The sequence below is a fragment of the Lates calcarifer genome, linkage group LG16_LG22 (assembly GCF_001640805.2).
Source record: "Lates calcarifer isolate ASB-BC8 linkage group LG16_LG22, TLL_Latcal_v3, whole genome shotgun sequence".
Classification (NCBI taxonomy): Eukaryota; Metazoa; Chordata; class Actinopteri; family Centropomidae; genus Lates; species Lates calcarifer.
Window position 1 is genome coordinate 8,618,436 of NC_066848.1, and position 13,556 is coordinate 8,631,991.

Sequence of the window (13,556 nt, forward strand, 5' to 3'; positions counted from 1 at the left end):
CATAGCCTGGTCTGATGAATCTTGTTTTCTGCTGAGGCACGCAGATGGTAGGGTCAGAATTTGGCGTCAACAGCATGAATCCACAGGCCCAACCTGCCTTGTGTCAACAGTCCAGGCTGGTGGTGGTGGTGGTGCAACGGTGTGGGAAATGTTTTCTTGGCACACTTTGGCCCCCTTAGTACCAGTCAGTCATGGTTTGAATATCACAGCATATGGGAGTATTGTTGCTGACTATATACATCCCTTTATGGCCACAATATACCCATCTTCTAATGATCACTTTCTAATATAATACTGCACAATGTCACAAGCAAACTAAAACTGGTTTCATGAACACAACAATGAGTTCAGTCAACTTCAGTGGCCTCCCCAGTCACCACATCTGAATCCAATAGAACACTTTTGGGATGTGGTAAAATGGGAGATTGGCAGCATGAATGTGCAGCTGACAAATCTGCAGAAATGATGTGATGCAATCATGTCAACATGAAGCAGAACCTCAAATGAATTTTTCCAGCATCTTGTGGAAGCCATTACATTAAGAACTGAAGCTGTTTTGAGATCAAACAGAGGTCCTACCCAGCATTAATGTGGTGTTCCTAATAAAGTGCCTTTGGGGTGTATATTCATCATTGTCTGTCATTGTTCTAAAGACTAGGTCACAGCTCTCATGTTCAGCCCTGGATCACTTCTGCTGCTCAGATATGTGATTCTGAATTATCTGGAAGGAACACCTTCACCTCACCTTAACATCAATGTACCAGTTTCAAGGTGTCATCAGAATAAACAAGGACGCTATGTCTCAATCGTGTATGAGTAACTGCATCATTGGCTCCCTAGAGTATAACACATCAGAGCCAAACATCCTGAGGGCACAGCTGTCGAAATAACACCTGGCAGCGGCCGCGGCTGGATTTGTCTCCATTTAGTGTGACTGAACAGACAGCAGATATGAAGTACAGCAAACGCGACTCACAGAAGAACATAGGACATCAGATAAGATGTAAATGTATTGTATGTATATGCTGATGTAAAGTTACATCCTTTGCAGGTGAGATATACAATAGAGAGGCCAGGTTAAAAGTCCTACATGTAATTGAATTGCCAGTTGCTGAAAACATTCCTGCACACATTCTTTATCTAAGTGAAAGTAGCAATTCTGCAATGTAAAAATTACTTTGTTATAAGTAAAAGGCATGCATTAAAAATTCTTATTAAGTAAAAGTGGCTTGTAAAAGTATAGCATAAAAGTACAATATTTTACACTGAAAAATAGTGGCGTAAAAGTATAAAACTGTAAATTGTATAGCTCTTAATTAAATGTATTTAGTCCCATGATTGTAAACTCAACATTTTGGGATTTTTGACCGCTGGGCAGTCAACAATAGCAATTAAAATATGTCAAGGTGGGTTTCAAGGAATAATGATTGATATTTAACACTATTTTCTGACATTTTATAATCCATCATTAAATATGTATGAATAATGTATTAAATAATGAAAATAATCTTCTGTTGCAGCCTTACAGTCAAAATTATAATATAATATATAATACTCTGTTGCCCCAGGTTTTCTGTTTGTTAATTACACAGAGAAAACTTGATACAGAATCCCTCTATAAGAAAAGGTCAAAATGATGGAGGATTGAGGGCCAATCATACATGGTTACACAAAAGTTGTGCAAATTTCTGATAGATTAATCAAATTATATAGATCCAAATGATTTTGAGTAAACCTGGTTGGTTAACCATCTTTGGGAAGGGGGGGTTGTCATTGTTGCAGCACACGTAGGGGGCCCAGATTTTTGTGCTACATCACTGCCCTTCTTGGTTTCACGCCACCAACCCTAACATGGACTGAGGCGGCTTCCGTAGGAGTGTGAGTGGTCGGGGAGTGACGCAGGGAGCGCTGAACGGGCAGAACATTTCTACTGTCAAGATGGCGACATCGGAGCCGGTAAGAGAGACAAGAGAGGGCTGAAAAAATCGACAAATGTGCACGGAAAGATTACCCACATCTTCGCTGTATCTGGCGACTTGGTTATACAGTGTCGCTTCCTTTAAACGGCACCTGGTATTTTTTGTGTGGCATCGGAGTTTCGGTTGACAGATGTGTCAGCTGGCGTGGATCACAGTTAGCTTTAGCATGCACAGCAATGTGATGCATGAGACTTTGTTGGCAGGGAGGGACTGACTGACTGACTGCACGTCGTTCATTCAAACTCCAGTCAACGATGTGTTTTTATATTCTTTGATATCAGAGTCAATATCCTATGATGATTTTAATCAACCGTCAGTACCTTTAAATGCTCACACTGTGATATTATCGATTAAATCCTTGACAATCTGGACACGTGTGTATCTAGCTTGTAGCTAGCGTAGCACGTCTGCTAAAACTAATGCTAGCAAACGTTCATTTAGCCAATCATAAGGTTAGCTTAGATTTTACTTAGCCTGTTTTGTTTATTAATTTTTCCCCAACCTAAAACTAGCTGTTTGTTTGAAAATGTTAATGTTGTAAAGCTTGATATTACTGACAAATATTTAAGTTAATAGCCTACTTTGAAATGATTATTTTTGGATCGTGTGACAGTGCAATATAGCATTTAACTGTGTCTCATAGATAAGTCAATAAATTAATGACTGTAATGTGGACATGTCAGGCTATCAATAGTTTATTTATTCAGCTGGACCAGTTATACAGGTCACTTACTTGTAATGACTTTAAGATCAGCACAATTTATTATTATTTACAATTTAAGCTGAACTATGAGATAACTGGATGTGTTGGCATTACTCAATCAACAGAAAACTAAACCTCACGTATTTTGTTAATCGGTCAGTTCTGTCATTTATGAAACAAAACCACTGAAAAAAATGTCACTGCACAAATGCATTGACTTCAGTCTCTTAGCTGAGAGCATTTGCGGCTTTTCTTTGCAAAGTTATGTGGGGAATTTTTTCACATTTTTGAAATGTTTCATACTCATAGATTAAATGTTAGAGAGATTTATTGCTAAAGAAAATAATTATTAGATTCAACTCTTAAAAATACCTGTAACCTACATGCCTCATCTAGCCTCATGTGGTTGTATGAGACTCTCCCACATCTCGCCTTTGCATTAAGTCTGCTAACTCTGCACCTAATTGATGGCGATCTATACGGAGTGACCTAAATATTTTGTAAGAATGTCTTGTTTTTTAAAGAAGTTACACAATGTGTTTGTGTATGTGTCTCCTCAGAAAGCAGCTGAAACTGAAGATCAACAGACTGACAGCCAAGTCGTCGCAAATCCCGAGCAGTATATCAAACACCCCTTGCAAAACAGGTGAGAATAAAACAGCTGCTGTGTTTGACAGGATATTGCAAACGAAAGGTGTTTAAGCTAAGACTGACTACGATATTATGATGCTCATGGAGTTTAAAACAACACCAACTGCAGTGCTGAATTCACCATGAAAACTACATTTTCTGAGTGTGAAAAGTTTTATTTTTCGCTCAAGATGGACAAAAGAATGTCAGGGTCACAACAGAAACAATCAGAGAAATAATGGGACTGAGGTTATTTACTAGAAGGAAACTATGTAACACAACATGGAGTCATGCAGAGCTTCAGGCTAAAACAAGCTCTGCAATGTAGTCAATGGCAGTAAAACAGAACTCTTTTTTAAATCATATGGCTGTACTCTGTAGAATAAGGTCAGTCTATATTTTGCTTTCTATATCAACATATTTATCCAGCAGTTGGCAAATTAAGACTGCATCCCCCTATTTTGCACTAAAGAGTATATTTCATCTTTATCTTGTTTGGGGGAAGATCCTCACTTTGGCACTTGATCTTTGATCTTACACACAAAGGTTATTTACTGATTTTGCAATCCTTGAATGTTAGTCACTGCTGTGGAATTTTAACTTAAAGTGCTTAGACTTACTCCTTGCTATGTGGGGAAACTGGTGGTTGTGATGCTCACTGAGGAGAGAACAAAGTCAGTTTGCTTCTCTATGGTAACTGAGAATGTGTATTAACTGAGAAAGGCCTTGTAAACTTGTGTTCTGTATTAATGTGTTTTCAACAATGACGTTTTTGGTGAAATGATTTGGAGCGCCACAGTAAGCCTAAATGGTCAAAAAATAGTTGTGTAACATCTGGTGGACATTTGCACTTTGTTGAAGAAACAAAAAAAGAGTCACAGATAATATCATGTAAGTTGGGCCTGTTTTCAAGCTTAAATCAGAAGCATAGAATGAATAATTCTGCCTCCTACTCTGCGTGTTAGTGTTGCAATTGTTGTTCACTATTGTCCTTTTAGAAATGTTATCATAGTTCTGTGGTGGTGACGACCTATTCAGGAGCATTGTACAGTCAGTTTGGGAAACGCTGAATTGTTCACTTAGTAAGTCACTTTCTAGGCCATTCTGCTTGTTCAGCTCAGCTTCAGAGGTCAAGGTTGTCCACCTCTGCTGCTCTTGTCTGCCCATTCTGGTTTTAGGTGCCCAGATTTTATTTGAACAGACTGTGGTCAGGGTATTATATTATGATGTGTCCACAGTAACACTCTTTAGTGGTGGATGCCTCAGTTAGTGGGCTAGATGTTGTCACTTCTGTCTTGCTTCACTGACTGTTTTTAACCATAAGGAAGTCCTGTTGAATTATTTGGACTTTGTTGTGAAATATTATTTACATATGTTGTAACTCATCTTGTGCTAGTGTCTCAAATGAATGAATGACTGAGTAAGTTGGCTAAATGTAGTGTCAGTTTGGCATACAGATAAAGAAAGCCTTTCTTTCCTCAAAGCAACTTAAGTTTAGCTGAACTTGCAATGAACTAAAACCAGCAAAATAACAGATTTAGTCAGACTTGTCTGGATCAACTGAAACAACTGACCACATTGGTGTTGTTTTAATAACATTTGAAAATCAACTAACAGAAACTTGACACAGGTAATGCAGCAGTATTAATATCATATTCACTTTTATTTTTGTCAGAAGTTTGGCTATCATCCTGTGTTCTGCGAAGGTGAATGTACAGATGGATTTGAACAGGCTGCACAGCTCCATTACCCCACTGTAACATAAGTAGACATGATCACTTTCAAGTTTCAAGTCATGCAACATGATTTTCATATGGTACTGAAATAAAGCGTAACCAGCAGCTGCAGAAAAGTAGGAAAAACATGTACAGTTTCTTGCTGCAGAGAATATTCTGCAGTAATGTACACTTTCCTCTCCCCACTTCTCTCTCCACTTATATTGCCTTTATTTCAAAAGAGGAGGCCACACTTAGCTAGAATAGCTACACCTTTGTTTGGCAATCCAGTCCACTGCCACGCCTGAAGAAAAGGGTTAACTGGATTAGGATTTTAGACTATCTGAGCTGGTTCGCCACATATCAGTCTGGCAGGATTTAGCAACATAGGAGGAGCAGGGCCCACGATAAATCCATCACTGACTTGATCTACTGTCTGCCATGTTCGTTCATGTGCCATGACAAGTGATGTACACAAACTGTGTCCTCAGCTGGGTTCACTTGGTTGTCTCGTCTCTCCACCTGTGTTGTGTAATAATGTGTGTCAGTGGAGTTACTATATGGTACAGTCTTATCCTCTGACTTGGCTTTGCTTGGTTTATTAATATCTGCGTTTATGAGTGGGGTTGATGGCTGGTTATTGTTGTGGTGGGGGCACAGGGTTCAGCTGATGTCCTGTCATTGCCCTCATCCCTCCCCTGCTAGCCCCACCCCTCCCTGGGAATAGATGAAAGAATAACAGCACCCATCATAAACAAAGGCTGCATTTGTAGTGCTTCTGATGGCCGGCTTTCTCTGTTCTTTTGCATTGATATGCATGCTTTTGTGACTAGCTGTTGTGTTTTGTTGTGAAATCGGGTGTGTATCTGTGTTATGACTCTGGCTTAAGTTTATTTTGTTTTTCATACTAAAAGCACTTCCAGCAAATACATTTTTAGACATTTCCTCATCCCACTGAAACTTAACAGAAATGTCCCTGATTTGTTCTTCTGTCTAAAAAATTACACTTTTTCTGTAAAATAAAGAAATGATTGTAATTCTGCCATTTTTCCACAGTTCTATGAATACTGAATGTCTTGACTCTTGTCCTCCCCTCTCTCAGATGGGCCCTGTGGTATTTCAAAAACGACAAGAGCAAAAGCTGGACAGAGAACTTGCGTCTCATTTCCAAGTTTGACACAGTGGAGGACTTTTGGGCGTAAGTTTTCTCTTATAATCGTGCAATGTAATTGTGATTTTCTCATTTTATAGAGGCATAAGAGGAGCGTTTTGGAAGAATGGCACTTGTAAAAGTAATAGTGTCTTTTACTCAGTGATACACATGTAAATTGTATCTAACACTGATTGAGGCAGAGATTGCTGAAAAAGTGACGTAAAGCCACATGAAAATATCATGTGGGCAGCTTAGGAGTGCAACAACCCCTTTGTTTATGTATACATTTCCCTCTGTTGTCTGGATCACACTCATTGTATGTGTGTCAGCAATTTACAGTATTGTCCTAGATAGGACAAGAGATTCAGATGTCTTAAAGCACCACAGCCACTTAAAATCAAAGTGCTGGATACGATGTAAAATTGAATAATTTCTGAAAGATTAGCTCAGTTACTTTTATAGAATAGTGATTTGCGTCTTTTCAGATATGACATGTAAAACAATGGGCATCCACAGATTTAAATGCTTCTGTGAAACAGGCTCAGTATGTAGCACTTTCTTCTGTATTCTTCATTGTACCGTTAATCTGAACTATGGCAGATGAAGGTTGCGCTGTCACTGATGTCATAAATCTGATTATTCTTTGTTTCTTACAGATTATACAACCACATACAGCAACCAAGCAAACTTGGCTTTGGCTGTGATTATTGCTTATTTAAGGTAAGGCCTTTTTGTCATTGCAAATTCATAGTAATGCGAAACCACTTGTTTCTTTAATTATTGTTTTTTTTTTTTTTTCTCTTCTTTTTTTAATGAAGTATTTAATGATGGTTCACTTTGTGTGTTAGGATGGGATTAAACCGATGTGGGAGGATGACAGGAACAAGCTGGGGGGTCGATGGCTGATGACTCTTAATAAACAACAGAGACACAATGACCTTGATCGCTACTGGATGGAGACGGTAAGATTGCAGTTTTCACTGAGTAGCTAAACAGAATGAACCAACATTTTCCTATGTTTCTCCAATCAAATGATTTTAAAAAAAAAACAGTATGGTTCGTATAGTGTGTCATATTTTCCGTGTTTTCCAGCTCTTGTGTTTAGTTGGTGAGTCGTTCGATGAGGCAAGTGAAGATGTCTGTGGAGCCGTGGTCAATGTTAGACCCAAAGGTGACAAAATAGCCATCTGGACGAGCAACTGCCAAAACAGGGAAGCCATCATGACGATAGGGTAAGTAGCAAAGTCACCTTGTTAAGAGGAAATGATGTAAAAATATACATAGATTTGCTAACTGCAGCTGACCACTAGATGGTGACACTAAGTTAGCATTTTTCTTCACATAGTATTCAACTTCCATCTTCTGTTTCCACAGGCAACTTTATAAAGAGCGCCTCAACCTCCCCATCAAAGCTATGATCGGCTACCAGTCACATGACGACACGTCCAGCAAGAGCGGATCCACCACCAAGAACATGTACTCTGTTTGAACCCTCCTCCCCTATTTCAACTTGCTGTAGATTTAAAAAATTACCAACCCGCATCATCACATTAATAATTTTTTGAGTTGTCAACTACTGTAGTGTCCTTTCCTTTTACTGAAAAGAGAAATGTTCATAGTGTGTATAGTTGGAGCTTCCCCCCAACATGAGAAATCAGTGGAGTGATAGTTATAAGTAAGGAGGAGGTCGGAAAGGAGAAGAGTATTTGGATGAAGATGTCATACGTGAGCAAGAGAACACAAAATGATTTCTTTTTAGATTTGAAGAGTTCTGTGATAATACCAGTGACCTCCCTTAGCTAGCTGAGAACAAGCTTTTTTTCAGTATCTAATGGCTTTGATTTGCAAAAAAAAGTTTCTTAACAATAAGGCCTTGTGTTTTTCTCATGCTGAGTTCTCACTCCTTACAAAAAGTGTTTCTCACCTCACAGGAAAAGGTGGTAGGCAACTTATCCTTTCACAGAACAAATTTTAAGGGCAATTTTAACTTGATTTATCCAGAAGTGTTAAGCATGAGTTGGGCTTTCAGGCGCACCAGTTTGAAGAATCTACAGTATCATAAAGGTTTATAAAAGCCGTGGTCACACTCCAAAGTGTAGGGTTTGGATTTGAGGCCACTTATTGTTTCAGCCATGCTGGAATTGTGGAATATTGCTTGTAGTACTTTTTGAACTTTTTTTTCTTCCCCTTACATTTATTTATAATGTATGCATTGCAGTTGAACTACTTAGTTGAAACACAACCATGAAACTCGTGTTTTTTCAAATCGTTTTTTTTTCCTCTTTTGTTATTAAGGTTAATAATGTGGACTACTGCATATAGATGACATTTTTTACAGTGTACCATACAGTAAAGATGCTGACAGACTTAGGTGTGCTTTTCACTGTTTTCTTCCTAACAAAAACTGTAGATAATGTCGCACTCCTCTCTTGGTTGATGCGAAAGAAAGATGATATTCATTGTGAAATGACTTTGCTCATAATGTATCTTTATTATCTGTAATTCCAGGATGTATATTACCTTCTTTCAAGTAAAGGTTAAGTGCTTTGCATTAAAACCAGAGCTATGTTGCCTCATTTTGTGAGAATTTATGGTTTCACAGTGTCTGAAGTATAGCACTGAGTCATGAAAAGACTTGAACCTGCAGTAGCTAATGTTTTGGCCATCTGGGGGCAGCAAAAATAAGTTGTGAACACAACACCTTTAAAGGTGATATGGTGCATTTGTTAGCAAACACCTAAAGAAAAACAAGAACAAGATCACAAATACATAAATATCTAACCAGACCTGTTCTAACTTTGGGGTTGAGAAAGTTGAGAAAATATGTACAAACGTGAATGACATTCAGATGTCATCACAATAGTTTAATGCTCACATACACATAATTATACTAATAGACCCCACCTAAGAACAGACAACACCCACGCTTTAGTGCATTGAGAACATTCGACGTAATACCTCTGCATCTTAACCTGTTAAGGTGTTGCCCTTCTTGTGTTTAGGATTTTGTGTAAATGAATGTCAAACTAATTTTTCTGTCACTCAGTCATCCAGTCAAACAGGATCTTGTGACGTTACAGGGACTTTAAATCTCTGAATATGTCCTCCACCCTTATGATAGAGCTTCACAGGCAAATCTGTGCATCAGAACTGTGTATTGCCAGTTTGCATAACAGTCATGATTTTATTAAAGTGCCATGGCTATATGTAAATGCTGACCTTAACATTACAAAACGAGAAATTCTTAGTTCATTGCTGATAATGCCAACATCCAACGAAAAGTTATCGCACAAAAAAATCTAACAAAAAATTGATCAACATACTGTAAATAAGGTATCAGTGTATGACACCTCAGGCTAATTGTTGTCTGGCAGAGCATCAACATCACTTGTGCAAAAGTACAATATGGCTGATATGTTTTGTTCAAATTGCTGTACAGGCTGGTTTGTTTCAATAAATAAAAGAATGTTTTACCTGAGGAACAGAAATGCCCAGTAAAGAAAATCATACAAATTCAGGCAACAGTATCAAGAGGGAGGAATGAAAGTGGTCATAATCCATACATGGATATAAATCCATCTCAGCAGAGTGATGGAAAAAAAAATTATTGACCCTGCAACCATGGTCCAGCCACAATCTTTGCAGTTGTCTTACTAAGTCCATCGTCACTGCCCCTGTGCTTCAGCTCGACCCTGACAGCCTCACATCAGGACATTGTCATCATCAAAGGCTTTTCCTCCTCTCGTTTACTCAGCAGATTTGAAAGCATGAAGGACGAGAAGAAGCAAAACTCCACGGCATAGCTGAGCTCAAACAACTCCAGGTTGACACTAAGCATCCACTCAAATATAGCTGATAGGTGAACGTAGAAGTGGTCCTCTTGGGCGAACAAAACAGTATCTTCGGGTTTTCAAGTTAAGGATGTACAGAACAATTGGTGGCAGTCATTGTGATGAATGATCACTTAAAAAAACATTTCAGTGTAAATTGCTACTGAGCAGATTGAAGATCACATTAAAACCATTAACAACATTGGTTTGCAGTGTAAACACTTTTATGACAACAAAATGGATGTTTATCAAGGCACACATACACTTTTGTTGTATGTCTACGGGTACTAAGTCAAAGGCAGCTGGACTTGCTTCAGGCCTCAGTTCAAATAAACCTTTTGGATTCAAGTTGAATAATTTTAAAGTACTTTTACTACACAAGGAAACATGCTACAGGTACCAGCTCTTATCATCCTGTGAATTAGTACCCCACCTTCTTGCACACATGCACTATGTTCAATACTGACTTCAGCCACTTCAAACTTGGGGCCTAGAGGTTCAGTCCCCACACATCGATGTGTGCATTAACTAGTGTCAAAGTGCCTTTGAGCTTGATATCAAACCCTAAACTCCTCCAGCAGAGGATGATGTGTCACTGTGCAGCTTCCAGATAAAAAAGTGTGAAATATGGAGCTGAATGTAACAGGAAAACAATGGTTAAAGATTGATAAGGTTAAAAATGCCATTAATAAATAACCACTTCTGTCAGGTAAACTGTACTGCAGTGGCCAGTCCTACTTTGTAAACAGAGCAGCAGACCGGATCCAAATATTGCACAAAGGGACTGTAGTGCTGCAGAGCAGCTGGAGAGTGTTAACTCAAGCGTCACCGCTGACATGCTTTGTTTGAAGCCACACCAAATGAACCTTGTAAAGTTTACTGTCATCCAGCTATAGCTAAGATTTATAAAAGGATACAGCAGAGGGTGACAACGGTTTGAATTACTGTGGAGGTGATGCGAAAAGGGTAGAGAACCTTTTCATATCCTGTCAGCGCACACTTCCTGGTCAGCGCAGTGAGCAGGACAACATAGAAGCAGATGCACGTAAAGCTGATGGCGGCTCCGAGGTAGTGAAGGAGCGACAGGTAAAGTGGCTGTGGAGGACAGTCAGCAGTTTCCAGGTGTCAGTGGATGAACAGATGGTTGAAATCAGGACAGAGATTGTTATAAAGGTTGTTATAAGTGTGGATGCATATACTGATTTTCCATAATACTAAACTATTCAGGATCGAAACATGTCAAAATAAAAATGGCACGGTTTATTTCAACATAAGGTTTCTATGGAAGACGTACACAACTTATTCAAATACATTCAGCAGGAAGTGTCATCCTTACATTGCAGTTTCCAGCTGCGAATGCCCCCATGGCCGCCACCACACCAAAGACCAGTGCAAACCTGCTAAGCATGGAATGACATGCATGTCTCTCCATAATATGGGCATGGTGGAATATACAGAACAGCAGAACTATGGAGGAGATCACAGTTTGTTAAACACATATCATTCATATCGTACATTATATGTTACATGTATGAGGCCTTTAGCAGGTAAACTCACAGAGAAAGGATCCAGCATTGATTGTGGCTGTAAAAAGTGAATTTTCTGGTAGATTGCTTCCACTTGAGCTGCAATCATATAATTTGTTAAATTTGTTTTATGTCACTATTTGATTCCAGGAGAGAGAATAAGCAAAAGCTTAAAACTGTATAAACTATATAAACTGTATTTTTTACCTTATGGTTGGAACAAAGCAACATCCAGTGGACACATTCCCTTTGCAAGCGTTGTCACCTTCCCTGTAAAACAAATTAATGAAGCTGAGGAGAATCTGTCGCATTCAAATGTTGATAATCAAATTTTCCATAATAATGAGACACAACTTACCAGTCACTGAGGGAGCACACATGGTTGTTGGAGAAGGCTAGGCCATATCTGGATATATATATATTTTTAAAGGAATTAGGAATTAGGAATTAACATTCAAACCACAACATTGTATTTTTGTACTACACCATCAAGAAAGGACTGCCTTCCACTTGTTCAGAATAAAAGTAAATCATTAACAGCACATTCCTGTTGACTACATCTATTTATGAGGATCACTGGGATGTTAAATAAATATTCTCCAACTCTATAAAACAGTAAACAGTTGTGGGTAGAAGAGAGGATATTTTGAACAGCACTAGTTTTTGGTGTTCATTCATCATTATATAAGTCATGCAGATTCACTAATAAACCAACATAAATATCTCTGACAAGAAGAAAAGACAGAACACCTATCCACAGTCTGAAGAATGAGAAAATATTACACAGGGTAACTTCAATAGTAATTGAAATAGAAAGCAGTATAATGAAACATATATGTCATGTATGTCAGTATAAGGTGTTCAGATTAAAGATTAAATGGAAGTGAATGACGAACAAAGCACATTAAAATTAACAAACAAAAAACATTACATGGATAGTCACTGATGACTAACAGGGCTTATCAACATGAATAGCAATTAGATTTACAGGTACTCATGTTTCAGTTGAAAGAGCAATTTGTTAAACAATATTGTCTTTTGGCATTTCTTGACTGTCCGGTGTGCACACCTAGCAGCAGACAGAACTAACCAGATCACATACTTGAAAGGCTGCTGTTTCACAATATGTTCAAACGTTAGCAGCAGGTATATTTTCTCATGTCTTTAAATTCAAATGCTGTGTCACTTTTATATACACTTTACACAGATAGCATATTCATAGAGCTTAAATATTATGGTGAAAGCATGTGAAAAGCAAAATAGAAATCTTTATATTTAATAATGAAGTAGTTCAGATTCATCACTGTTAACGGTGCCTGTCAGGGGTCACCTTACAAATACCTTGATCACTTTTTAACTATAAGATTTAAGATGGGAGTAGTACTAATGAACAGATGCATTTACAGGGTCTAAAACGAATGTGAATTTGGCATTCACATGTAAACACACAGGAGATGCAGAGTTAAAGTTGTACTTGAAAAAACAAATGTTCTAATAGTTATAACAGGGTGTGAAGACAAATGAGAAAGTGTGAATTTCTGGTTAACTTACACACTCCATGTTCCAATGAAGGACACCAGGGAGAGGGTGATGGGGAAGATAATCCAGAGCATGTCTTTGTGGTGAGGGAGACAAGCAACAAATTAAAACAGAAATTTCTAGAAAGTCCTGGTGCCTTTTCAAACACTCAGCAGTAGACCTCTTCAGTCCTCATGGAGTCAGCCTCATACCTACATAGCAAGATTAGTACTGGAACAAAAAATGAAGTCCCAACCCTCTATGATGTAAGTGTAGTTCAGGTTCTTCTAGCAGACAGCTGCACTTCAGTTGGTTATAATCTTCTACCATGCAGAGTACAGCCCCTTTATGGGAGAGTCACTCTTTTTCTGCCACTCCTTTGAAGAACCACTTTGCTCTGTCAGAGCGAATGTTGTGAAATATGGGGTTGGCCTCCTTTAAGCTAAGCCATATTGTTTGTTTATTCCACTGCAGAGTGATTGTAAAAGATGATATGCAATAT

At 38.4% G+C, this 13,556-nt stretch overlaps 2 protein-coding genes across 3 annotated transcripts; one reads left to right on the forward strand and one right to left on the reverse strand.

Moving 5' to 3' along the window:
* Nucleotides 1-1,830: 1,830 nt before the first annotated feature.
* Nucleotides 1,831-8,737, forward strand: eif4e1c (eukaryotic translation initiation factor 4E family member 1c). Its single transcript, XM_018678303.2, has 7 exons — nucleotides 1,831-1,956; nucleotides 3,243-3,328; nucleotides 6,130-6,225; nucleotides 6,837-6,900; nucleotides 7,029-7,142; nucleotides 7,273-7,412; nucleotides 7,555-8,737. The coding sequence occupies exons 1-7, from the start codon at nucleotides 1,939-1,941 to the stop codon at nucleotides 7,667-7,669; spliced, it is 633 nt and encodes a 210-aa protein (XP_018533819.1). The 5' UTR covers nucleotides 1,831-1,938; the 3' UTR covers nucleotides 7,670-8,737.
* Nucleotides 8,345-13,367, reverse strand: si:dkey-228d14.5 (uncharacterized protein LOC796266 homolog). Of its 2 annotated transcripts, XM_051076549.1 has the most exons (8): nucleotides 13,271-13,363; nucleotides 13,088-13,151; nucleotides 11,895-11,942; nucleotides 11,744-11,806; nucleotides 11,568-11,635; nucleotides 11,347-11,477; nucleotides 10,928-11,105; nucleotides 8,345-10,080 (listed from the first exon to the last, which is right to left on the reverse strand). In XM_051076549.1, exons 2-8 carry the CDS (start codon nucleotides 13,147-13,149, stop codon nucleotides 9,887-9,889), a joined length of 744 nt encoding a protein of 247 aa, XP_050932506.1. In that variant the 5' UTR covers nucleotides 13,150-13,151; nucleotides 13,271-13,363; the 3' UTR covers nucleotides 8,345-9,886. The 2 variants fall into 2 exon arrangements, with proteins under 2 accessions (XP_050932506.1, XP_018533807.1); XM_018678291.2 differs by having other exon boundaries at nucleotides 13,088-13,367.
* Nucleotides 13,368-13,556: the final 189 nt, after the last annotated feature.